This window comes from Vigna unguiculata, chromosome 5, assembly GCF_004118075.2.
Source record: "Vigna unguiculata cultivar IT97K-499-35 chromosome 5, ASM411807v1, whole genome shotgun sequence".
NCBI classification, from domain to species: domain Eukaryota; kingdom Viridiplantae; phylum Streptophyta; class Magnoliopsida; order Fabales; family Fabaceae; genus Vigna; species Vigna unguiculata.
In genome coordinates, this window is record NC_040283.1 from 8031717 (window position 1) to 8056635 (window position 24919).

Here is a 24919-nt window from a genome sequence, read left to right on the forward strand (position 1 = left end):
ATTAAGACAAAAGAGAATAAAAAATATGAAGGTGGAATTTGGTGCAAGTGTCACATTTATAAATGATAATTGGCTCTTTCCTCATCCTTTATGGCTCCTCTTTCTTGTCTACACACCGCACAGGTGTCAGATGGTGTCATGCATATTGAAAAATGCTATTCCCTCTATAAGGCCTTCACACGTTATCTCTGCTGAACATGTTTTCGGGTATAATTTTACAATATTTAAAATTCTTATACAGATAATAGTGGTATTTTTATACAGATAATTATGATGGTAATGGGCATGCTTGGTTTTAAGTCATCCCATATAATAAAAATCAACACACTGCATAGTAACTTGACCTACATGATTTGGTATAGAGCACACTCTTTCGTACTATCATAATTTATTACTATAAACCAGTAGTTAATCTTGAGTTTGTTGACTCTTATTATCTTACAAAGAAACAAAGTAGTTCAACTAAGAAAAGCACGACATTATCCATCTTGGGAAGAAAATGAGGGTTTCAAAAAATTCAGATATAGCAACCTCGTTACAACACGTTCGCTCTTCTTCAATCTTTACATAACATGGTCACAAATTACAACTTACATAATCATAATAAATTAGAAACAACCGTAGAAATGAATAGAAATATTAGGAAAATGAATAACGTGTAACATTGAAATTTGGTGAAAGCCGATTGCACTGCAGAATGAGTGATTGGCTCTGTATGCAGTGAGAGGGTTGTTACTGCACGAACTTAACGCCCTTTTGGATTCATGATCTGGGAGAAGACAGCACTTGGGGTTAACCCATCAGAGTCTTCACTGGCCAAGCTTCTACCTCCAATGCTCATTGAAATGCCACTGCTTCTGGAGTCAGTCACATTACCATCATAACCCGCTATCGCATCAGAGTCTTTCTTTCCTTTAGAATCTGTATAAATCGGCTCCTCTTCATTGTGAATGTCGCCAAAGCCGTTGCCACTTTCCTCTGCACTCTCTTGCAGCTGCAAAGCAAATTCAAGGTTCCACAAGACATCACCCATGGATGGCCTTTCAATACCCTGGTCAGCCACACACTTCATCGCAGTCTCGGCAAACTTCTTGAAGCATTCGGGAGCTATCTTGCCTTTTAGATAGGGATCAATGATTTGATCAAGAATGCCTTTGAGGTAGCAATGAGCTGCCCACTCAGCCAGACTCACTTGCTCCTTAGCAAGGGTTGGGTTCAAAGCTGGACGAGCACACAATATCTCAAAGAGAACCACCCCAAATGAGTAAACGTCTGATTTGTCAGTTAGTTGCTGCCTCCTGAAGTATTCTGGATCCAAGTACCCAAAGCTACCCTTTACCACGGTACTTACATGGGTATTATCCAATGTTGGACCTGTTTTTGACAATCCAAAATCAGAAACCTTGGCCACCCACTTCTCGTCCAGTAAAATGTTTGTTGTCTTCACATCACGGTGGATGATTGTGTGTTTAGCACCAGTGTGTAGATAGTGTAAACCCCGAGCAGCTCCAATGCATATCTCAAGCCTTTGCTTCCATGGAAGTGGAGGTTTCTGGGTCTTGTACAAATGCTCCCTGAGTGTTCCATAGGCCATATAATCATAAACAAGGATCATTTCAGTGTTTTCTTCACAGTATCCAATCAGAGAGACAAGGTGACGGTGACGAAGTTTAGAGAGCATTTCAATCTCAGTTTGGAACTCATGCACCCCCTGCTCAGATAGTGGATTTCCACGTTTAATTGCAACTTTGGTTGTTCCACCATCAATTTCTCCCTTGTAAACCTTACCAAATCCTCCCACGCCAAGAAGCAAAGCCTCATCAAAGTTGTTTGTGGCAGACTTGATTTCAGCAAATGAGAAATGACGGCAAAGGTTTGATGGGAGAGAGGAAGCATAACTTCCTGTTGTGTTGGTCTTGGCAGAAGCTGCAGAGTGTGAATTACCATAAAGAGAAAGTGGAAGCCAGCCCGATGGCCCTTCACTTGCACCCGAATCCCTTCCTTGCCTACGGCGACGAGATGCAGCTAAAGCAAATAGCCCAATCACAAGTACTACAACAACTCCTCCAACAACACCTCCCGCAATTATGCCTGTATGATTCTTTGATTTACCATGATTATGTGTTCTAGCTGTTGATGGGTCAATTATATCTTGCACAGGGGGAGGAATAGGATTTGTCCCTGCCAGATTTCCTGCAGTAGCATTAATTTTGAAGATCTCCACTCCATTCAAGATAGCATCATAATACATGGGCTTGTCAGTTGGATCTGGATGCAATGCAAGCCACAGGTCCACCCGTGGTTCCCCCTCATCGGGAATAAAGACAACATAATCTTTATGCACAGGCACCCCATTAGAATGTGAAAGGCTAAAAATGTTTGCCCAGGCAATAACATCAGCCTGTGGAGTAGCTGTTTGATTATTGAGGAATATATCAAACACTCTTTGATTAACCTTGGTTATATTTGATGATACCTCAGCAAAATGAAGTCTCACTAGATAGGAAAACCCCGAATCAATGTTGAAGATCCAAGTCAAGTTGTAATTCGTGTTGATCTTCGGATTCGGGCCCATTGATCTGGCCGTAGTGTAGACATCAAGTGGAGCAATATAACTTGGTGTGCCCGGAGGATACTCAAACTTCACATTTGAATCAGCAGGCTCTGTAACTCCAAATGCAGCGCCAAAGAGGAAGGGAACATCATCAGACCATGACCTAAACATACCAGTATCATGGGAGGGAGAGATATCATTCCCACCCACATTCAACCTATAAACATTCTCAAGTGCAGTGCTGTTATCAATAGTGTAAGCAGTATTTGTACCCACTATCATGGTAGTTCCATCAGTAGAAGTATAAATATCAGGCATGGACACGACCTCGATCCCATTAACAAACGCGTAAGCGTTGGATGCATTTGTAGATGGAGTGAAAGTCACATTCAAGGTTTTCCCTTCTACATAGATGGCATATTCCTTCAAAATGTAGGCATAATTCAAAGCCAGGGTGGTCTGAGCAACACTAAAGTTCCTAAGAAGCGTGTATGAATTTGCCGTCACCGCAAAAAGGGCATCAGATGCATTGAGGTTGGAGTAAGAAGCCGAGTAAAAGTGCAGGCGGAGGAACTTCCAACCGGAAGCCACCGGGAAAGCATAGGTAAACGGCGCGTGGAACACACGTGCTGTCATGTAGGGCACCTGGGGGACGGCAGGGTCTTGAGTTGCAGCCTGCGATGCGGTGGTGGATTTTTCCGATGAGGAACCAAACTTGGAACCAACATCAGTGGTCCATTCACGGCCATCAGTATCAGTACTAGATGGAGGACCTCCACAATCCAGCAGGATATTATCTGTAGGCTTAAAATCCTGTGCTACAACAACCTCAATAGCCAACACCAAGCACACCAACAATGGAACACAAACACAGTACCGATTCATGCTCCACATCACGATACAAAATTCCAAACCCAAACTCAAAATGCTTTGTTTTCTACCATACAATTGCCAACACCTCTTGCAGGGAATTACAGTACCCACATATCCATAATTTAAAAACAATCAAAGACCACAAATTCGATGCGAAGATCTTATATTTTAGGAACCCAGATCAGGAAAGGGAAGTGGGGTGGTGGGTTATGATCAGGTCAGCTTGGACCCGGATTTTCCAAAACCGGTAAAATCCAGAGGTGGAGGGGAATGATGAACTACGTTTTCAGTGAACAACAGGTTGAACAATGAAAGATGTGGGATAATCACTATTAAGGGTGAGAATGGTTTGAATATTGAAGAAAAGTGAAGTTTGAGAAAGAAGGTATTTTACCTTATGCCATGGGAAGAGGAGCTGAAAAGCAACTCGGTGAGTCAAAGCGGGACGATCCCGAGTTTTGAGAGTTGAACTGGAATGGATTTGGCAGTTGCTTGCAGCTGGAAGGAGCAGAGAGAAAATGGTGGAAGAGGGAAAAGGAGTGAGAAAGTGCCACAAATACCGAAAACTATCTTAAATACAACACCTACCTGTAACAGAAAAAAAAAAAAACATTTCACAAACAAAACTGAAATTAATTAATAAACCGATAGCTTTCGGTCATTTTCTTAATATGTATAACTTTATTTATTATTTAACTAGTAATATATACTAAGACAAATCAATTATCTTATAACAAAAACATTAAATAAAAAACTATTTAGTATTCTTATATATTTCATTAATTTATATTCATAAAAGCAATATTCAATTTAATTAGTAACATCAAAATTGAATTTGCTGATGGTTTTTCCGTTTTTTTTTTCTAAATTAACTTTAAAATAATTGGAATACATCATCTATTTTTTCACTTAATTATACTTCATCTAAGTAATTCTAGTGTGAATATCACATCCTCCTCCGATCTTCTTTGAGAATTTTTCTTACTAATTTATGGTATTTATTACTCATTATCTAAAAATAATAAATATAATATTTGAATAAAATAATAATAATATAACATAGATACATTGAATGCTTACACTCTGAAGATGTTCTTGAAGATTTAGAATAATTCTTGTTTGAGAATTTTTCAGAAGAGCCAACCATATTTATTTGGATCAAGTTATTGTGGACGGTAAACCATAACTCAAGATGATTTGTAAGTTAAACAATTAATGTTGTATTAATTACTAATGCGTATGATTTTTATGTGTGACGTTTAATTAAAATGGAAATGGTACCCACGGCAATTATAACTAATTTTTGTATGATTTTTATTACACGAGCTATTAAGAGAAAATCGTAGTTCTATTACAAGAATACTTTCGTTTTCACAGTATCTAAATTTTTACTATGAAGATAAATTATAAAACATTAATGAAGATAGATTTCTAAACTAACCCTAAAATGAAGTTTTTGAATTAATAATTTTTTTAGAATTAAATATGTTTTTTATCTTTCAAATTTCAATGAAAATTAAAATTAGTCTTTCTTCGAAACTTTGACTCAATTTAATCATTTAATTATAGAAATGTGTGGATTTTAGTCATTTCAATCAAATTTTATTAAATTTATTTAAGGTTTTAAACGCATTTTATAATAATATTTGAATTGTTTACACCGTTTGACACATTTTTACTTCAATGTTAGTTAAAATACTACTATAAAATACATTTAAAACATCAAACAAATTTAAGAAAATTGGATTAAAATAACTAAATCCACGTATTTTTGAAGTTGAGAGATTAAATTAAATCAAAATTTTAAAGAGTAAATTATTTAAATTTTCACTTAAATTTGAGAAAAAAAAAATATTTAATTTTTTTTTATAATAATGCACCGAATGTCCATGATTGTTTGGCTGTAAACCACCCAGTTGGGCGTTCCAACTCTGCAGGAAAAGAGAAATTCAAAAGCGTTGATGATTGGATGACAGATAACAGCTTCCAACTTGCAAAAACGCGTTTTCATACTTATCAGGTCTCTTTCTTATGCTTAATTAATTGCTCAGAATAATTGTTGGTAGTAAGGAGTATCTAACATGGAAATGACAGATATGTTGAGACATTTAGAAGTCCTTAATTGCAAATTACTGACGCAGAAAATAGCAATATGATTATGACAGTTGTTGGATAGCTATTAACAGAAACGGGCTTTTATTAATTAACAAAAAGACATAGTATTGTTAGTTTTGTTTTAGTGAAGCTAGTGAAGACTAAAGACTGGACTTTCGTCAAGAATATATCAAATCATGAGGTAGGAACATAACATATTACTATATTTAGTTGAAAGTAAGCTCGAATTGATTTTAAAATAATGAATGAGATTGAAAGTTGTATTTGAATTAATTTTTTCCGTTCAAAAATTCATTTTTTTTTATTTATCTAATTAATTATCAAGAAAGTCGAACTTATTAGGAAGATAAGTTTACATCTTATATACGGCGATCTATTAACACATGATAAGGCGAAAAAAAAAACAAATATTAATAACATAAAATTTAAATGATTTTAATAAATAAACTTTAAATTTAATTTAATTTTATAAAATCAATTTATAAAATAAAATAAAATAGATATGTTATGTTGGTTTCATAGTTTCGTACTGTTTGATTTTAAATTTAAAATAAATAAATAAATAATTAAATTAAATTAATTTTTTTAGTATATTAAATATTTATATTATTTGATACATTTTAATTTATAAATAAATTTTATATTTATCACAAAACTACATCATCTAAAGAATTGGAATAAATCAATTTTATGTTTAAAAAAAATTAAGATCATTAATTAAAAGAACTATTTCTATCTAAAATTTAAGACAAAACCGAATTCTAATTTAATGTTAAAGTTTAAGAATTAAAAGTATATTTAATCTAAACAAAAGTTATTTGTAAATTATTGTATTTTTGGTTGACTGGGATTTCCAACAAATGCTAATTTGTATTAAGATTGCTCACTTAAGATTTGTTTAAATTTGTGGATGCTGGAATCATTTCAGCATGTCAACAGTTTTATTATCATCCGAGTGACTGCTTCCATTGAGCAGCTTTGTACACTAAACAACGTAGCAAGCTTCTATGAATAGAAGCACAGAAAAATGTTTATTGAAGTGAAAGTGGTGCACAAGTTATACTCGGTAAGAAAAACAATATTGACACCAGTGACTCCACAAGCTGTTTCAGAACTCAAGCAACCGGCTTCAGCACGTACATTTTACACGCATGTGGCTCCACTTCGGCACTCAATTTTCCCTGAAACCGTCCCACCACTGTCTTGTGCTGCATGCATTGTAGCAGATAAGATCAGCACAGTTGTAATGAAAAGATAAAACATGCATTGTAGGAGATAAGTCATAGCATCATGTTACGAGTTGTTGTACAATTGTTCTGTGACGGAGACTATGAACCAAGTCACAATCCAAGTAGGATTCCTAAGTCACAATCTAATGATAAGAGCTTGACTTTTGTGTAAACTCTTGACGACTCCTGTATAAACTAAAATTGTCATGACTTTTGTATATCTGAAGTTGAACTCGTCTGGAGTCCACACAACTTACCCATAATCCGTAATTTTTTCAAACTTATCATTTTTAATTTGTGGGCAAATTTGCCCCACTTAGGTAAAAAACACCCTGAAAACAAAACAGGCATGGAAGACTAAGAAGAACAAAAGATTGAATGCATACAAACACAGTACCTCCCAAAGGTCTCTCGCTTGAACAACACTTTTTGATGGTAAACCAATGTCATCCCAATAGGCTGTAATGGAAACATTCCAAGGGCCACGATTAAGCAAGACAACAGCCACCCTGTAGCTTGAAAGAGGACCTGCCCAAATCTGCATAAAAGCTCATGCATCATAATTTATTGTTCATCTGAAAATAGAGACAAAATCTTGTGCTGTCTTCCAAATTCAACTTACCTCACTATCACCTTCCATCCTAACCTTCTTACCTTGTACACCAAGTGAATCTGAGATTGTATGACACAAATATCAGTAACAGCACCTTGCTATAATGAATAACAAATGAGTCTGATATAAACTTACAAAATTACCCATTTTTACAGTGTGAAAAGTTTCTAGACAATGAAAACGGTTTTAGACTGTCAACATGGTAGCTGTGACTTTTTCAGTATTTTTTGTGAAGATTGATAAATCTATCATATGACATTTTTTTATGGATTACTATGTATCACCTTGATTAACTGCAATAACTTCCTTATTTGTTACAATCTCCACAGTCTCTTTAGTCATGTTTCTAACATCACAGCCAAGAAGAAGAGGAGCCTGCAATAAACCTTCACATGAGGAAATAAAAGAAGAAGGCCTTGTACATGCTTTTGAATAAATCAGTGAATTTGAAAACAAAAGAATTATGGTACTACCTTGGAAAGGGCCCATAAACTGAAGTGAACAATATATTCATTTTTTGTCATCCCTCCATTTCCCACCTCAAGCATGTCAGGATCTGTTGAGTTCACATGTTCAATGGATATCAAATTCTCAATTGGATAAAACATCTTCCCAGAAAGAACAAGGTTAATGAGATTCTAACCATTCCAACCACCAGGTCTTGCATATTCAGCATAAACCTCGTTCATGTCTGCCTTTGAAATCATGCTGCCAAAGACAAGGGTAGGTAACCTTTGTTAGCTACAGATCCATATTAATCCAATAACTCTGCACCAGTTGATTTGATGACACTGACGTTGGTACTATACAAAATATATTTTAAAACATCAAAATATCATTATGTCCAAATCAATGTATTTTGAAGACCAGCAGAACAACATAGAAAAACCCAGCAACCCAGATTGATGGCTATAAAACTTTGCTCCATTTGTACTAAGTAAAAGCACAATTTTCACCTTTCCCATGAATCATTAATGTCATTGGTAGTTCTCCAGCTGTTTCCCACTTTAGCACCCCATAAAGCAGGGTGCAAGTCTCCCCTAGCAAACACAGCACCTATGATTAGAGTGAAGAACATGAACATAAAATTGGAGGAGCAATAAGATACTAAAACAAATAAAATTACCATTCACATAGAGAGAAGAAGATTGGACGACCAGCCATTGATAAAGCCCGAGTCATAACAGGGTATCTAGTCATATGAACACCATAGTTTTCAAAATGCAAATGTTCACTTCGATCAGTTAAAATATAATACTGATACGCATTAGTACCTATCAGTTGGTTTTGATTCATCATTGTTACAGTTATCATACTTCAAATAATCAATACCCTGAAAAAAAAACCAAACCAAAACAACCATTTGTTTGATTGCACTGAATACGATTATTCCAAGGAAAAAAAGAAGAAAAGAGCACAATGTGCAATACCCATGATGCAAAAGTCTTGGCATCTTGAAACTCGTGACCAAGAGAACCAGGCATCTGTTTGCTACAGGTAAAATACCTGCAAAATTGAGCATCTTAAAAGCTTAGTTAAGAATTTTACAAAGAAGTACATAGGACTGCATTGGTTAGTTGTTTGGTTAAGTCTATGTACCCAGCATCTGAATAAATTCCAAGTTTAAGACCTTTGCTGTGAACATAATCTGCAAGAGCTTTGATTCCAGAAGGAAATGTTGACTTTTTTGCTACCAGATTACCCTACAACAATACAACAAACAACAATAGCCTATGTAAAAAATGTTCCAAAAACAAAAATTAATTTGAATGTGAGAACTTTCAGGTATAAAAACCATAACAACTTTACATGAGCATCCCGGTTTAGTTCAGCCCAACAATCATCTGCAATAATAGAAAATTGTGGATTAAGTTTAACTGCTTGTGCTTATGACATTTTGCAAAGTAAAGAAGCACAATGTTAATTAAGTAATAAGAAGAAGAAACTTGAAACAAATAGGTGTTTCCATGTACCTATGTTGACATATGTGTATCCAAGCTTAGAAAGACCAGTAGAAACAAGGGCATCAGCTGTAAACCCATATGAAAAATTCACAATCAGACTGAATTCTCAACCAAGTGAATCTTTTCTAAGAAAAACTAAAATAAAAGCCAAAAGCTAGTTTAATTTCAGTTGTACACATAATTCATATATCTAATCATAAACTGATGATAATAGATAGATAGATACAAAATTCACATAACACACACACAGAAAGGGCCAAATACCAGTTTCTCTGATGATCTTTTCGTTAATTTGACAGCTAAAATGATTCCAACTGTTCCACCTGCACTAAAAGGAACTGTTGTAAGTAATATGATAAATCTTTTTGATGGACAGACTTGGAATCAGACAAGAATGAGCTATGTGTAGTTGCAACTGCTTATTTAAGGTACGAGGAAAAAAAAATGTTCTCCCAAGATTCTTGCCAGCACTATTCACAACAGTCGGCTGAGAAGTGTTGTAATTTGTAAAGATAAACAGGGAAAAAGAGAGTGAAAAAAAAAACACTCATTTTCACTCAAAGAAGAAGCTTTATGTTACTGAACACAAAATCACAGACATACCCCATTGGAGGAGTTCTACCAAGGCCATTAGCAAGAAGATTCCTCTTGTGTTGCTCCACATGGTCATGAAGTTGTGCTGGGTCTGATGATGAAGCAGTGGCACAAATCAATGAGAAGAGCAAAAGGGTCAACATAGCCACCAGCACTTCATAGCCATTCCTTCTTCTCTCCATTGTGTGTGTTCACTTCAACTGCAGTGAGAAAGACAAGATCCCTTATCTTTTTATACACAGATTCTCTTCACTGCTATGTTCCTCGGTTCAAGGTTGTTCTTTTGGAGTTTAATTACACATAAATAAATAAATAAAGTATTTTAAAAGTTAAAAATGATCTTTTTCAAATTTTTTAATATGGTTTGAACTTTTATAATGATTCACTCATGAGTCATGGATAAATACTGTTTTCATTGTATTCTCTTCAGACCGTTGAAGTGTGAGTACTCTGCAAAACAGTAATTTGACTGTAATGTGATAAGATCCAATTTTCATGTGAGATATAATTTGAGACATTCAATTGAAAGACGATACTAGTTTGTCTACAAGCTTCTATAAACTTGTTTGCATTATTATCTTCAAAATACTTTTTTTTAAGGGAATTACAAATTATTTTTTTATATATTAATTCATATTTTTATATTATTTCTCTAAATTTTACTTTCAACTTAAATAAATCAATTTCGGTCTACATAAAATTTATTTCTTCTTATTCTTATCTTCTTATAAAAGAATTATTATATAAAACTCTTCCAAACACAATATATATACAACATCCTAATAAAATTTTGATTCCACAATGATCTTTGGATTTAGTTAAATTTAATGCTTTTAATTATATTTAATGAATACTTAAAGCATGAAATTAATATTATTAGTAGTTTGTCATTTCTTTTTAATTCTGATTATTTTTATATGGAATATAATTACGAGTTTACTATATAGTTTCAAATTACTTAAAAATTAAACATAAAAGAAAAATGGGTTATTAGATTTATCTATATCTATATACTTTATTTTTAATAAAATCTTAAATGCTAGTATTATATTTTTTATAATAATATTACATTTGTTTATATATATATATATATATATATATATATATATATTCAAATATTTGACTTGAAAATGATGGTTGGATTTAACACAACTTAATGTTTTTAATTATATTGATTGAATAATTAAACTACTGAATAATATTAAACGATACTCTGTATATTGTAATTAATGAATGAATAATGAAGAATTAAAGTAGCAAGATTAATGGATAAACATATAGAAAAGTAGAAAGTGTAGTTTGTATTTGAAAAAGGAAGGTTGTGGTGTAAGCATGACACATAAGTACTAAGAAAGGGACCCTTTGTGAACAATGCATGTGAGATGAAATCAGAAGATAAGGGTTTGTGGAAACTATCTACACTATACTCCAGTCGGTGGAATTTTCAATACCAATATAATTCTACAAACTTCTTCCAACACATATATAATATATAAGATTGAAAAATAAATAAATAAATAAAGCCAATTTATCATTAACTTATTTAAATGTTTATTTTTATAATTTATAATAAGTTAACTTAATTAATAAAAATATTTTTCTAGAAAATTTATTTTAAACACATTCTAGTCATTAAGAGAGAATCTTATTTTAACAAAATCAACAGCGTATAAAATGCTTTAAGAATAGATCTTTATTTTTAAAATAAGTGGTAAGAATCTTTATCATTTTTTTATTTTTTAGTATTCATTATTTATATAAAAAGTATTAGTAGAGTTTAAATATTTCATTTGCATATTTTATTATGATAAAAATATAGAATAATATGGGATGGATCATGTGAACCGGTCCACATATTTTGTAGAAAAAAATGTGAAATAGATGGAATACTGGGGTCTTCTCCCTGCACCTCTAAATCTTCTTTATATCTTCCAAATTTACCATTTTACTCCTAATAAATTTATGATATTTACTGTGACAGTTTTGTATTTTTTTTCTTTTTTTTCTTATGAAATGAATTTCGTAATCCGTTTCAGAAAAATGTGAAACGGATTACGAAATCCGTTTAGCATTTTTTTTAAAAACGGAAGTTGTGATCCGTCTTAGAAAAGTATAAAACGGATCTCGATATCCATTTCAAAAAAACAAATTTAAAGAATGAAACGGATCTGTTTCATACTTTTTTTTGTTTATTTTTTAGTATATTATATAAAAGCAAAATTATATAAATATGAATATTTTATATTATTTTAAAATATTTGTTAAAAGATATTAATATATTATTTTATTTTTAAAATATACATTAAATATGTAAATATGATTAAAACTGAAAATAATAAACTAAAAGAATAATTAAAATTCAAAAGACATTATATTTAAAATAAAATTAAAAAGAACGGGAACAAATTTTCATTTTTGGGTTTTATCTAATTTAAAGTTTAATTATCACTTAGTTTTATTTATTTTTATAATTACATCTATTTTTCAAAAAATTATTTACAAATTAAATATATATATATATATATATATTACTTTATTTTTAGATATATATTAAAATATATGAAAACATAATAAATAAACAAAACAAAAATTAAAAAATAATAAAAAATACATTTAAAATTTAAAAAGCATATACTTTAAATAAATTAGAAAAAGTTATAATACTATTAATAATTTTTTAATTTAAAGTTTAAGTATTTTTTAATTTAATTTAATTTATATAAAACGGATTGTGAAATCCATTTTTTACAAAATGAAAAAAAAAAAAGCAAAACGGATTGTGAAATTCGTTTCTTAAAATCTTGAAACGGATTCTGCCATCCGTTTCTTATAATTCTGTAATGGATTTTGTCATCCGTTTCATGAGAAATATAAAATAAATGAGACAGATCTCGCAATCTGCTGTACTATTCTCTGAAGCGGATATGAAAATTCGTTTTGGCACACATGAAATTGATATTCTTTGGGGGTGCAGAGGCCTGCAACAAAAGCAGATTCGTTGGCTGGGTGCACGGATGCACTGCAGTTAAATTTTTTTACTGTTTTTTCTCTTTCTTCATTTAAGGGTAAAATTGGGAATAAAGAAAGTTAATAAGGAAAGTTTTGGAGGTACAAGAAATGTTTTGGGGTACAGGAAGAAGCCCCCTCGAATATTTTGATCCACCAACTTATTTAAGTCGGTCTCACATAATCAGTAAAAAAATCATATTTTAATATTTTAGTTTATTTTTTATTTTTTTATTTCATGTTTGAATATTAAAGTCATTTTTCTTATTTACATTTAATGTTAGTTAATATAATTCTTTTTTCAGTTTAAACAATAATTTATTTTTATATTTTTATTCATGAAAAATTTGACTATAATATATTTAGTTGATGAAATTTAATATTATATTTGTTTAATATATTTTAATTTTATTATCAATATGATAGACTCATGGAAGATGATGGATTGCAAAAGGAGAAAAGGGTTCAAAAAGTCAAGAATCGATTTGGTTGTATTATTAAAGAAGAATCGATTATCTTCTATGGATTCATGGTGATAATACTAAATTGTTTTGAAAAATATTAATGGAGGAGAATGTACTCTCCTCTGTCTGAATCTTTCCAAGATCGATTATCTTCTTTTCATGGATTCCTGGTGATACTATTAAACTGTTTCGAAAATTATGAATGGTGTTTTGAAAAATATGAATGGTGTGCATATGCGTGAGGTTGTCCCCTTTGTATAATGGTTTTAGGTTTTATTAAGTTTTTATTGGTTTTAAATTATTATTGTTGCTGTTATTATTATATTTTTATAATTTTAAATGCCAATTTCAATTTCATTTAATATAATTTTATTATTTATATTTAAAGTTATAGTATATTTATCTTTAAAGTTAAAATGATAATCATCTAATTTTTGTTAAAATATTTTTTAGTCTATTATATCCATCATATCATATACAAACATTGAGAAATTTTCATCTCAAATATACTCAATTTAGGGATCAATTATAATTTTTGAACTATTTTAGTTATCAATAATTTTTAATTTATAAATTGGTACTTAAATTGTAGTCACTAATATTTTTTGTCATAAAATTAATTATTATTCAAATATTTTCTTGTAGTCACGAATTTATAAGTTAAATACTTCATTAATAAGTATTAATAAAGTATCCTAAAATATTGAACATGAATACGTGTCAGAGACGAATATGTGACCTAAGTTGAGATATGGATGCATCATAGCTTGTCAGAAGTTCATAGATTTGATTCATGAACCTAACTCGTAATGTCATACGAAAAAGATAAATATTATACTAATTTAATATTTCAATACCATAATCAATCAAAATAGGAAATAATAATTTCATCATTCTAAAATAATAATGCACAACTTCCATGTATGCAATAGCGGACCATTGTTATGACCGAGGGGAGTCACAACTCTCCCAAAAATTTTTAATTTTATTTTTTATATATGTTTTATATATTTTAAAATTATATTTATATATTATTATTTTATTTATATTAAATATAGTACAAATTTTTATTGTATCACCAATTTTATTTATATATATTTGTTGTTTAAAAAATAAAATAAAAATTAAATTGATGGATATTGGTCAAGAGATAATAAGATTTTGTCACTAGTTATAAGGTCTTTTTTAAAGTAAATCATTAAGAAAGAATAAGAGTAGAAAGAAAGGTAAAAAGATTGAAAAACGCACAATATCCACAATATCTCTACTCTTCTGACTGATGTTAGTATCTATGATTTATGTATTTATGATTATCCTATTAGTGATGTTTTTTCTCAAATCAAGTTTTGTCCCAAATTAGTATGTAACTATGATTGTATGAATTCTTTCATAAAATTGGCACGAACTCTAATTATTTTTTCCAAAATTAGTATAACCTAAATTATGAAATTTTGTGTTTTCCATTGCATATATGGTAAAATTTGTAAAATTTTATGGATGTATTTAGACTGCATTACAAGTTGCACATAATGAATTAGTCAAATAATCTTGAATTAAAGTAAAAATTAAAATGTCCATATATGTTAATTCAATAAATTAGAAAGATTATAAACTGAAAAATGCATAGGAGAATCACTTTATAAAAATAGAAAATTAAAAAATGATTTAATTAGAAAAATGAAGAGTCTTTTGATTTAATTAGAAAAAATAATTTATATATAAAAATATTAATTTGCCAATCCTAAAAATTTTATCCAAGTTAATGTAAGTTCAAACTACAACAAATTGAGTTATTTCATCGTTAAACTCAATAACATCAAATAAAAAATATATATTCAAAAAGTGTGCAAAAAATGAGTTTACGCCTCGATTCAAGTTGAAATTGATGAGTGAACTTATAAAGTGACATGAGTTTACGAGTTGAGTCTAAACTTCAATAACCATGTTCATCCTTATACATTAAAGAAGTTAGAGATTAAAGAAAGGATAATATTTAAAAGAACTTCTTTGTCGCCTCAAAGGTTAAAATTTCAACTAAAATTCCTTTCAACATCACAGTCTCTACGACATGCATGGTTTTCAAGAGAGGAAAATATGAAAATTTTTAAGAAAGAAAAAAGAAAATTTACTCAAGGTTATACTTGGTTGAGATTCAACCCAAACCCAATATTCTTTTTAACATCGCAATTCTAAGACATGCATGGTTTTCAAAAGAGGAAAATATGAAAAATTTTGAGAAAAAAAGAAGAAGAAAGCTTCCTAAAGGTTACACCTTAAAGTGATATTATTGTTTCACTGTTGCTAGCTTGTAGACAACTAAATCACATATTTTAGTTTAGAGGTTTAGCAAGAAGGAGGAGAAGGGTTAGAAAAGAGGACAAAGAAGATCATATATTTTGTATATTTTTATTGTACCTTCATAAAGTTTTTAATTTCAGATTACACAATTCAAATGTAAATTTTACATTCTTAAATATACAATCTAAAGTATATATTTTATTTAAAATTTCAAAATACACAATTATAAATATAAATTATATTTTCAGATTTTACAATTTAAAGTTCAAAACTTTTCAAGGGTGCAGACCAAAATGTTTTTCCTCAAATGTTTGTGATGGAGACAGCACAACAAGAATTGATTATAAGACCTTAACATTTAATGACTTAACATTTAATAATCTTAAAGTTATTCCTGTAATGCTATAAAAACCAGTTCAAATCCAACAAAGCCTCTCTCTGTGTATCGAAACCTAGTTAGTGATAGTGTGGAACCCACCTGAACTTACCTTAAAGAGTAGAGGGTGAAGACGTGAAGTTTATGCAACTTACTCCTACCCTTTAATCACCTTCCTCTATCCATTGCTAAACAATGGAATAGAGAATTTTCTTTGCTTTAAAGGTAGAGTAGAAACATCATCAGATTGATCTCCACTTGCACCCTACTCTTCTGTATCTGATGAATTTGTATGGAAGAAAGCTTAAGATGTTCACATATATATATAATATGATCCAATACAGCATATACACACCGTGGCTGTGTAACCAGGCTCAATGGAGATATTTGGTGTTCGCATTATTTCTTTGGTACTTTTCTTGATGCTTACTAGAAACTTAAGTTGCAATGCTTTTGGTGGGAGTATGAAGGACGAGGAAGCACTCAAGGAAGGCCAAAATGACATGGAAAATTCTGTCTCAAATTATGGGTTTGTGTTTGAAATTCCTTGCATCTATAGTTGTTGTATCTTATGTTTACTTGGCTCTTACGTATTGCATGTTTTTCAGTGAAATGAGGGGCGTGAAAGATGATGATGATTGGAAGATGGTGCAAAAGAAGGGAAACCAATTTGTGGTGAATGACAAACCTTTCTATGTGAATGGATTCAACACATATTGGCTTATGGTATTTGCTGCAGATGAGTCCACCAGAGGAAAGGTCACTGAGGTGTTCAAGCAGGCATCATCAGTGGGTATGACAGTTTGTAGGACGTGGGCCTTCAATGATGGCCAATGGAGGGCCCTACAGAAATCTCCATCAGTTTATGATGAAGAAGTTTTCAAGGTGCTTTTTTTTACAGTTTGTTATTCTGTGCAATGTTCTATACTAAATTGGTATTCAGTTTACTGCATAAAATAATAGTTGTTCCGGTGCATCCAATATCGGTGACGAAACTCCAGTCTTTAAAGCGGACAATATATCGAGAACAAGGTGATTAATCGATGTTGTCGGACTTGTGGTCGGAACATTAGTCTGTTTCCGCTTTGAAGATTGAAATTCCGTTACGGTTTTGTCCAAATTTAAACTGCATGACCTAAACTTCTAAGAGATGTGAGACTATTTAGTCTCCTGGAACAATCCTTTACTTATAACCGCACATTATTATAATGTTAACTTGCCCAGTATTATCAGCTATTTGTTACTTCAATTGAACCATGCTAAATGTGCTATAATTGTTTGCTTGTGTAAGCTTTGGCATGGTAATTGAAATCAGAATCTGCTACAATCAAACTTCTGACTTTCTACTCATCAGTGTAGGTAATTTAGCATACCTTGTGTAATTCCATTTTATTATTTGTTTCTCAGGCCCTGGACTTTGTGGTGAGTGAAGCAAAGAAATACAAAATCAGGCTTATATTATCATTGTCTAACAACTGGGAGGCATATGGAGGCAAAGCACAATATGTGAAATGGGGTAATGCTGCTGGCCTTAACTTGACCTCCGATGATGACTTCTTCTCACATCCAACTCTTAGAAGCTACTACAAGGCCCATGTTAAGGCAAGTTCCTTTAAATACAGAAACAGTTCAAAACCACCACACCTGAATTGAAGCCTGTTTGGTATATATTGCAACATCTAAAACTACTCTGGAATCATATCTTGATATGTACTGTTGTTTTATTCTGTCATTGTTTTTCTTAATGATTATGCTAAATTGGTTCCAGTACTGTTCTTTTTTTTACTGTGTAGACTGTGCTCAATAGAGTTAACACATTCACAAACATCACTTACAAGGAGGATCCAACAATTTTTGCTTGGGAATTGATGAATGAGCCTCGTTGCACCTCAGATCCTACAGGTGACAAGTTACAGGTTTATCCCTTTCTTTTGGCTTCCATATCACAAGGAAGGGTCTAGAGGTATTGATTGAAAAGAAAATATAAACACACTTTGTGATGTCATATAATGACATCACACTAAACAATTGCATTCTAAAAGCAACTTCTTTCCATGATGTCACATAGTTCACTGAACTCAACTACTCACTTGAACGTGTATTCTAGGATTGGATTCAAGAAATGGCATTCCAAGTGAAGAAAATTGATCCAAAACACATGGTAGAGGTTGGACTAGAAGGATTTTATGGCCCATCAACACCTCAGAGAACTCAGTTCAATCCCAATACATATGCTACACAGGTTGGAACTGATTTTATAAGGAACCACCTGGCTCTTGGTGTGGACTTCGCTTCTGTTCATATTTATGCTGACTCTTGGTAAGTCTGTTCAGAACTTTATTGTTTTATTAAAAAAATATTAAGTTTTCATAAAACTTACTTATGTCAGTGTTACATTTCATATGCATGCGCATTTGTCTAGTGTATCACAACACTAATTTTTATTAGTGATTTGTTGTTTGGCATACATATACTACAGTTCTAACTTAATCAATTATCTGGTTGAAGGATTTCACAACAAATTGCTGATTCTCACCTCTCATTTATAAAATCATGGATGGAAGCCCACATAGAGGATGCTGAAAAGTATCTTGGAATGCCAGTTGTTTTTGCTGAGTTTGGTGTATCTTCCAAAGACCCTGGCTACAATTCATCATACAGAGATACAGTCATAAGCAGTGTGTATAATACCATCCTAAACTCCACAAAGAAAGGAGGGAGTGGGGCTGGAAGCCTTTTGTGGCAATTTTTTCCTGATGGAACTGATAACATGGATGATGGGTATGCAATTGTTCTCTCAAAATCTCCTTCCACCTCAAACATTATACAGCTTCAATCATCTAGGCTTGCGCTGTTCAATTCAGTGTGCAATACTAAATGCAGCTGGGGATGTAAGAAGAAAAAGTTGTTGAACAACATACTCTATCACGATGAACTGTAAAACCATATATGGAAAGTTTCCGACTGTAATGCTGTGGTCCTATACAACCATGCATGGATAAATATGTGATTCACCAAACCATCTTGTTATGAACAATGCTTTAATTTCTATGTTGTGGCATTATGGTCATGCAAGGTCACCACCATATAAAACTAGAAGAGTGATGCAGTACTCTTTGTTGTTTTACAATAAGAAAGAATATATACATATGTACCATTATATAGCAATTTATAAAATAAATAAGTTAGCATTATACTATAGGTGCTAAACGGTTGTCTTGTGCAAAACATAGCAAATTGTAGATTGGAATACAATGAACAACAGCTTCGTACAATAGCAATGGTTGATTGGAATTGTCAAATGAAATTGAATAAACCATCCAATCTTGAAAGTAAATATCTTGGATAAGTAAAAAATCATTACTTATCAGGAAAAAAAAAAAAAACAGATTGTCTCTCTCTTCCTTTAGTTCTATATTTTGTGTACCCATTGGCATTACTGGTCATATCCTGCCAAACTCTGAATATTTACCCCTTGAAGAAAAAATCATGAGAAATGTAAACCATTGAGTACTCCTTCCTCATTTTGAATCAGCCATTGATTTTGAGAGGAGATATGCTTATATCATATAGGCAAACAGATAACAAACAAGGTATGTATGAATTTAGACCGCCAACATGCTAGGCAGCTATCATAGCTTTTTCCTTTCAGATCTTCTGAAGGTTCTCAGGCTTAAACATAGAAAATAGGGAAAAATTCTGCGGATTTCTGCTTGTAAATATATAAATTAGTCGGCATTTAGATGGGATGCCATTATATCCATATCATACGAGCTCCTCCAGAAGGAAACAGACGTTTTGCAATAACATTGCCAAAGAGAACTTCAATTAACAGTGATATGGCATGCACTCATCAAAAGAGCAAAAACAAATAGGTATACTGTCCCTGCATATTATGAGTGTAATCATAGGTGTTACAGACCAATATTATAGTGTTAAAAAGAAAAGCAGAAAATATGAAGGCACTACAGAATTGTATGTTATTTGCAATTTAAAAGAAACTACAAAAGGAGATAACTTTTAATTGCTCAGAGCATAGCTCCTCTAACAGAAAGTCATAGCATAACCCCCTTTCCCCTTTGCCTCATGAGACACAAATAAAAGTATTCTCCCACATCAAACCGCCTCCCACTACTTATACCAGCTCTGGTTTGTAACAACCTCTTCACTTACTCATGCTACCTCAGCTTGAAGATTTCCCTTTTTTCTTTTGTGCAATTGCTCCTTTGTAATAAAACTGATTGGATTTCTCCTTTCAGAGAGCAATAGCTTAGTCTATAAGTGATACTGATATCATTATCCCTTCCTTAGATCCTACTCCTATCTACTTACTTCAGAACTCCCCTCTAATTAACTATTACAACTAACAACTAATTGTCCTAACAACCTTAAGGTGCAAAAGTCAACCATATAAAGTTCTAGATGCTTGCATAAAGATCCAAATGCATCTTTTTTTTTTTTTATCAACGATTCAAATGCATCTTGTTTAATTAAGTCAATATAAATCATTGTTTCCATATGCAAATCTAATTACTTAGTGTACCACTGTAGACACATGTTCAGGAGCCAACAGGGATTTGCTGAAGCTTATTTAAGAGTCAGAAATATGGACCAGGTGAAAAAAATGAAACAATCACAGAATGGAACAAGTATACCTACATAGCATTTCTAAGTAGCTCACTTTGTGCTTTAAAAGCTTAGTTTTGAAAGGACTGCAGCGGCCTGATCCCCACCCAGAAGGAAATAAGGATGCCTCAAAGCAGCAGCAGCAGATAAACGTCCTCTTAATTGGGAACATCTCTTGGAGATAAGCTTTGTTGCCAAGTCCCAACCTCTTCCAGAGTCACTATCAAGAATTTGGAAGTCAGACCTCATGCGAGTAGAGGCTCTCCATTTGTTCAAATCATATCCACATGTTCTTATCTCCAAATTGAAATTCTTCAAAGCAGCTGAAGATCTTAAGGTTGGAATTGCTATTTGCAGGAGTACAATCCCAGCAGAATACATATCAAACAGATCAGGACTCTTTAACTGCAAAAACAAACAGGGAAGAGGAAAAATCATGGGATGATCCATGCACATTGAAAATGTGCGTGTACTTGAATGAAATGATACCATACAGATTAATTACCAAACGATGTCAATCATGCCACAATCTGTAATTACTAGCTGATGATGCAAAATCTATAGGAAAATGAATAACTCAGGCTTGGAGCAATTTAGAAATCCCAGTGAAGATGTTTCTAATACAGTAATGCTAGCCATAACAGTACTCACTTAAGTCAATGTGCTATTGAGACATTCATTTAAAAGAAGTGCCTTAACTAATTATACAGGATTCAGTGAATATATTGTCCTATATAATGCTTTAACAAAGTTCACCCGTATTATATAATTTTACTAAAACTGACACGATGTCACCCTTTAGGGAAGAAACTGAATTTTTACTACATCAATAAAGTATATAAATAAAACCTGCCACATGATTGGTGAAAGGAAAGCTGCAATTGGCTCTGGTGGAAGACTCAGGGTTTCTTCTGGTAGAACATACAGTTCAGGGGGACAGTAGTCACGATCCAAAGGGGTAAGATTGGGAACATAATTCTTTCCAATTCTAAGGTCTGTTGCAGAACCAAAATCGATGAGTTTAATCTGCCCCCGTTTGGTAACTACCAAGTTGGCAGGCTTAACATCCCTATGAACAATTCCAGTGTCGTGAATTTTCTTAAGAGAAGTAATGATCTGGCGCATTATTTGCTTGATGATTAGTGCATTTCGTTTAGAAGAGTCTACACCCTGCAAGACACGTCCAAACATGGTAGACTCTAAGTTTGATGGGAAGCTTTGATCAGCCATGTAATCAGCAAGAGATCGCCCTCCCTGTGATGTGGACAACCCTGCAATTAGTTTATGGAATAGTTGGTATATCATAAAATATGTTTGGAGCATATCTGCATGCATTAAGTTACTATTGTTCCATATTCATGACAACATTTTGGAATTAAATTCACCATAACAAACCACAGCAAAGCCTTATCCAACTAGGTGGGTAAGCACACAACGTCATTCAATATCATGACAAAATTCATGAGTTAAGTGATGCATGGCTGCATGGATAGGCAACCTATGGCTCTATATTTATCTAAAGGGAATATTTGGTATAGCACCTCAAACTTCCAAACTAGCCATTTTCCACCTTTTGTGAACTGTGAATTGGTTTTGTCAGCTACAAAACTTCCAAGAAACTTGGCACATGTTTCGGGAGCTGCTCGGGAGAGTCTGTAATTGAACCACTCCTCAAAATCACCAAATTCCTCCGCCCCTTCAATTCCAACCTTTACCTGCACATTCCGTGAGTCAGCTCCTGAGTACATTTAACCGGCTTTATGATTATAAACAGAAAAAGAAAAAGAATTACAACATCATATGTAAATTGAGAGATGATAAATCAAGTCAGCACACAAGTTTGAATTTACCATCAACAACATAAAGATTAAATATTCGAAATCTAGTCTATATATCTATTTTCCCTTTATGAAAAAGGAGAAATTTCTGAGGAAAAGAAAGAACAAAAGGATCATATAATCCTCCAAAACAAAAGAAACATGGGGAGTTAGCTTCCTTTTCTGAATAGCTGTCTAACTCTTCTGCATCAATCATTCTATCCTCTGTAAGAAGGAATGGCTATAATTAAACCTCCACAGCACATTTCCCACTTTTTTCCCTCAAACCCTTAAGACTTCAAAGTGAACAGAAAAAAAAAATAGTTATTATATTGAAGAAACAAATGGGAACATACGACCGGAGCTGATTCAAAAACAGTAAGTGAGAAGCAATGTCAGTAAATCATATCCATTTAGTTCCAACAATGACTCCATAAACAAAGGAAGCATCGGAAAATAAACGAATATCATGAGTCTACCTTTTTAAGAATGACTTTATCCTTAGATTTGGCATCCAACTTTTTCACCTTGTCTCTTCCATTTTTTTGCATCAACTCTTGTGCATCTACATTCTTTGGGACCAAAACACCTGAATAAACAACACCAAAAGACCCTTCTCCTAGTTTATCCCCAATAAGAAAATCAGTCCTTTTAAGATTTCTTCTTCCAGATAAACTGTCCAAAAGCAGTTGAATAGGGGCCAAAAGGAATGCATCAATGGCGCCCACAAGGACACCCGGCCTCGCAGTTAAATAGGCCCATGTCAGCCCTGCAAGTACCACAAACCCCCACCTCTGCACGTCTGATAAATCTTCAGTTACATTCTGAAACTTCACTAACACTGATTGGAAGACAGAAAACTGGTCCAAGTGAAAAGTGGTCTCCAACAAGTCTTTGGGAATATCACCAAAAACTGCATTGCACTTTACAGAAGTACTCTTGCAACGGTTTGTTGAGAAGGAAATGGTAATTGGGATGCTGAGTTTGAGAGGAGAGAAGCAGATGGTGCGATTATGTTGAAGTGTTGTTGCAGTTGTGGGAAGCAGAGAAGCCATGACCCTTATTTCAAACGAAGGCAATGCTCTCAGCAATGTTGGTTGCTTCTTTCTCACAAAACTAGAAGCTACAAACGAATAACGTCAGCATGCATGGTAGCTCTTGGCCATCTGTTCCTCCTTTCTTTATCCACCTTTTCTGTTTATTTTCTAGGTTCAAAATCACCCCAAACCTCATCCAACAAAAACCTTACACAAAAAATACTGTGTTAAATATGTTTGTAGCCTCACACTATTGATTTTAAATTTCTTCAAAAAGTAAATGCAGAAATTAATCTTGTAAGGATTTCTTTTATTCATTTTATCCTTATAAAAAAGTAGAAATTAGTCTTCCAAAAAATTGGCATCATTACTCGTCAAATCAATTTCATTTTCTGGAAAAGATAAATTTCACGACCACAATCTAGGGAAAACGTGATTTTCACCCTTCCTCAGCCAACTAAATTTATTATTTAGAGAAAACAAATCTTGTAATCCTTTTCCTGCAACATTATAAATTTAGGAAAAAATTATAAAAAATAAAAAAGGACCGACATGTCCAAATTTTATTTTACGCAAACAACAACAATATCAATCAAATAAGCAAACATGAAATAACACTGATTTTCAAAGACTAATTTGTGCAGGCTATTTTTTAAAAGAATAAAAAAACAATTACTTTAAATTGAGGTATTAAAAAAAATTCAAGTTAATAATTACTATAATTATTAGAATTGAAATCATCCAGTTGTTGACTAAAAAGAAGACGTAATATTGGACTTAAGAATTAGTTTGAAGGGGTGACAAAATGGGTCGGGCCGACCGCCATCAATAAACGGGCTGAAAACTGTAATCCGTTCCGATTTTATGCAGGCTAGCGGACCGGCAGGCTCATCTCTTTTTTTTAACTTTTTATTAAAATTTTGTTTATAAATTTATTTTATATATATAAATTTATTAATGTAATATAAAAAAAGTATTCTTTTTTAATTATTTATAATTTTAAACATAAAATTAAAGAAAAAAGGGACTGGCGGGCTGGCTCGCCCAACCCGTCCTTTTTTGGACTGATTGGCAAGCCGGCCAGACCCATTTTGCCATCCGTAGTTTGAATACTTATCATATTTAAGTTTTTAATTTGAATAAACATCCGCAATTAATACATATTTCACTGATTGTTAATGCAAATAAAAGTATCAAAACAAAACAGTACAATCAATCAACGTATATAATTCTAGATTATTAAAATAAAACCAATTAGTATGATTGTGCAGTTAAATTAATAGTTTCAGAACTTAATTTATCCTAGGAACTATAATTACTGGGATTCTAATTCATACTCCAGTAGAAACATAT

General features: G+C 32.5%; 4 protein-coding genes across 4 annotated transcripts; 1 reads left to right on the forward strand and 3 right to left on the reverse strand.

The window, feature by feature from the left end:
* Positions 1-457: 457 nt before the first annotated feature.
* LOC114183212 (receptor-like protein kinase FERONIA) lies at positions 458-3984 on the reverse strand. The gene has a single exon (XM_028070144.1). It carries the CDS (start codon positions 3446-3448, stop codon positions 746-748), a length of 2703 nt encoding a protein of 900 aa, XP_027925945.1. The 5' UTR covers positions 3449-3984; the 3' UTR covers positions 458-745.
* A 2425-nt stretch (positions 3985-6409) lies between these two features.
* Positions 6410-10241, reverse strand: LOC114183116 (alpha-galactosidase 1-like). The gene is made up of 15 exons (XM_028070002.1): positions 9952-10241; positions 9613-9671; positions 9358-9414; positions 9194-9228; positions 8984-9087; positions 8815-8890; positions 8659-8717; positions 8511-8576; positions 8341-8424; positions 8028-8092; positions 7858-7940; positions 7669-7759; positions 7394-7443; positions 7169-7309; positions 6410-6750 (listed from the first exon to the last, which is right to left on the reverse strand). The coding sequence occupies exons 1-15, from the start codon at positions 10122-10124 to the stop codon at positions 6658-6660; spliced, it is 1236 nt and encodes a 411-aa protein (XP_027925803.1). The 5' UTR covers positions 10125-10241; the 3' UTR covers positions 6410-6657.
* A 6115-nt stretch (positions 10242-16356) lies between these two features.
* Positions 16357-19137, forward strand: LOC114186317 (mannan endo-1,4-beta-mannosidase 6-like). The gene is made up of 6 exons (XM_028074374.1): positions 16357-16615; positions 16695-16971; positions 17494-17688; positions 17880-18002; positions 18194-18405; positions 18595-19137. Exons 1-6 carry the CDS (start codon positions 16464-16466, stop codon positions 19025-19027), a joined length of 1392 nt encoding a protein of 463 aa, XP_027930175.1. The 5' UTR covers positions 16357-16463; the 3' UTR covers positions 19028-19137.
* Positions 19138-19228: 91 nt separating this feature from the next.
* Positions 19229-23740, reverse strand: LOC114186316 (serine/threonine-protein kinase STN8, chloroplastic-like). Its single transcript, XM_028074373.1, has 5 exons — positions 23009-23740; positions 22254-22427; positions 21562-21966; positions 20746-21117; positions 19229-19972 (listed from the first exon to the last, which is right to left on the reverse strand). The coding sequence occupies exons 1-4, from the start codon at positions 23582-23584 to the stop codon at positions 20776-20778; spliced, it is 1497 nt and encodes a 498-aa protein (XP_027930174.1). The 5' UTR covers positions 23585-23740; the 3' UTR covers positions 19229-19972; positions 20746-20775.
* Positions 23741-24919: the final 1179 nt, after the last annotated feature.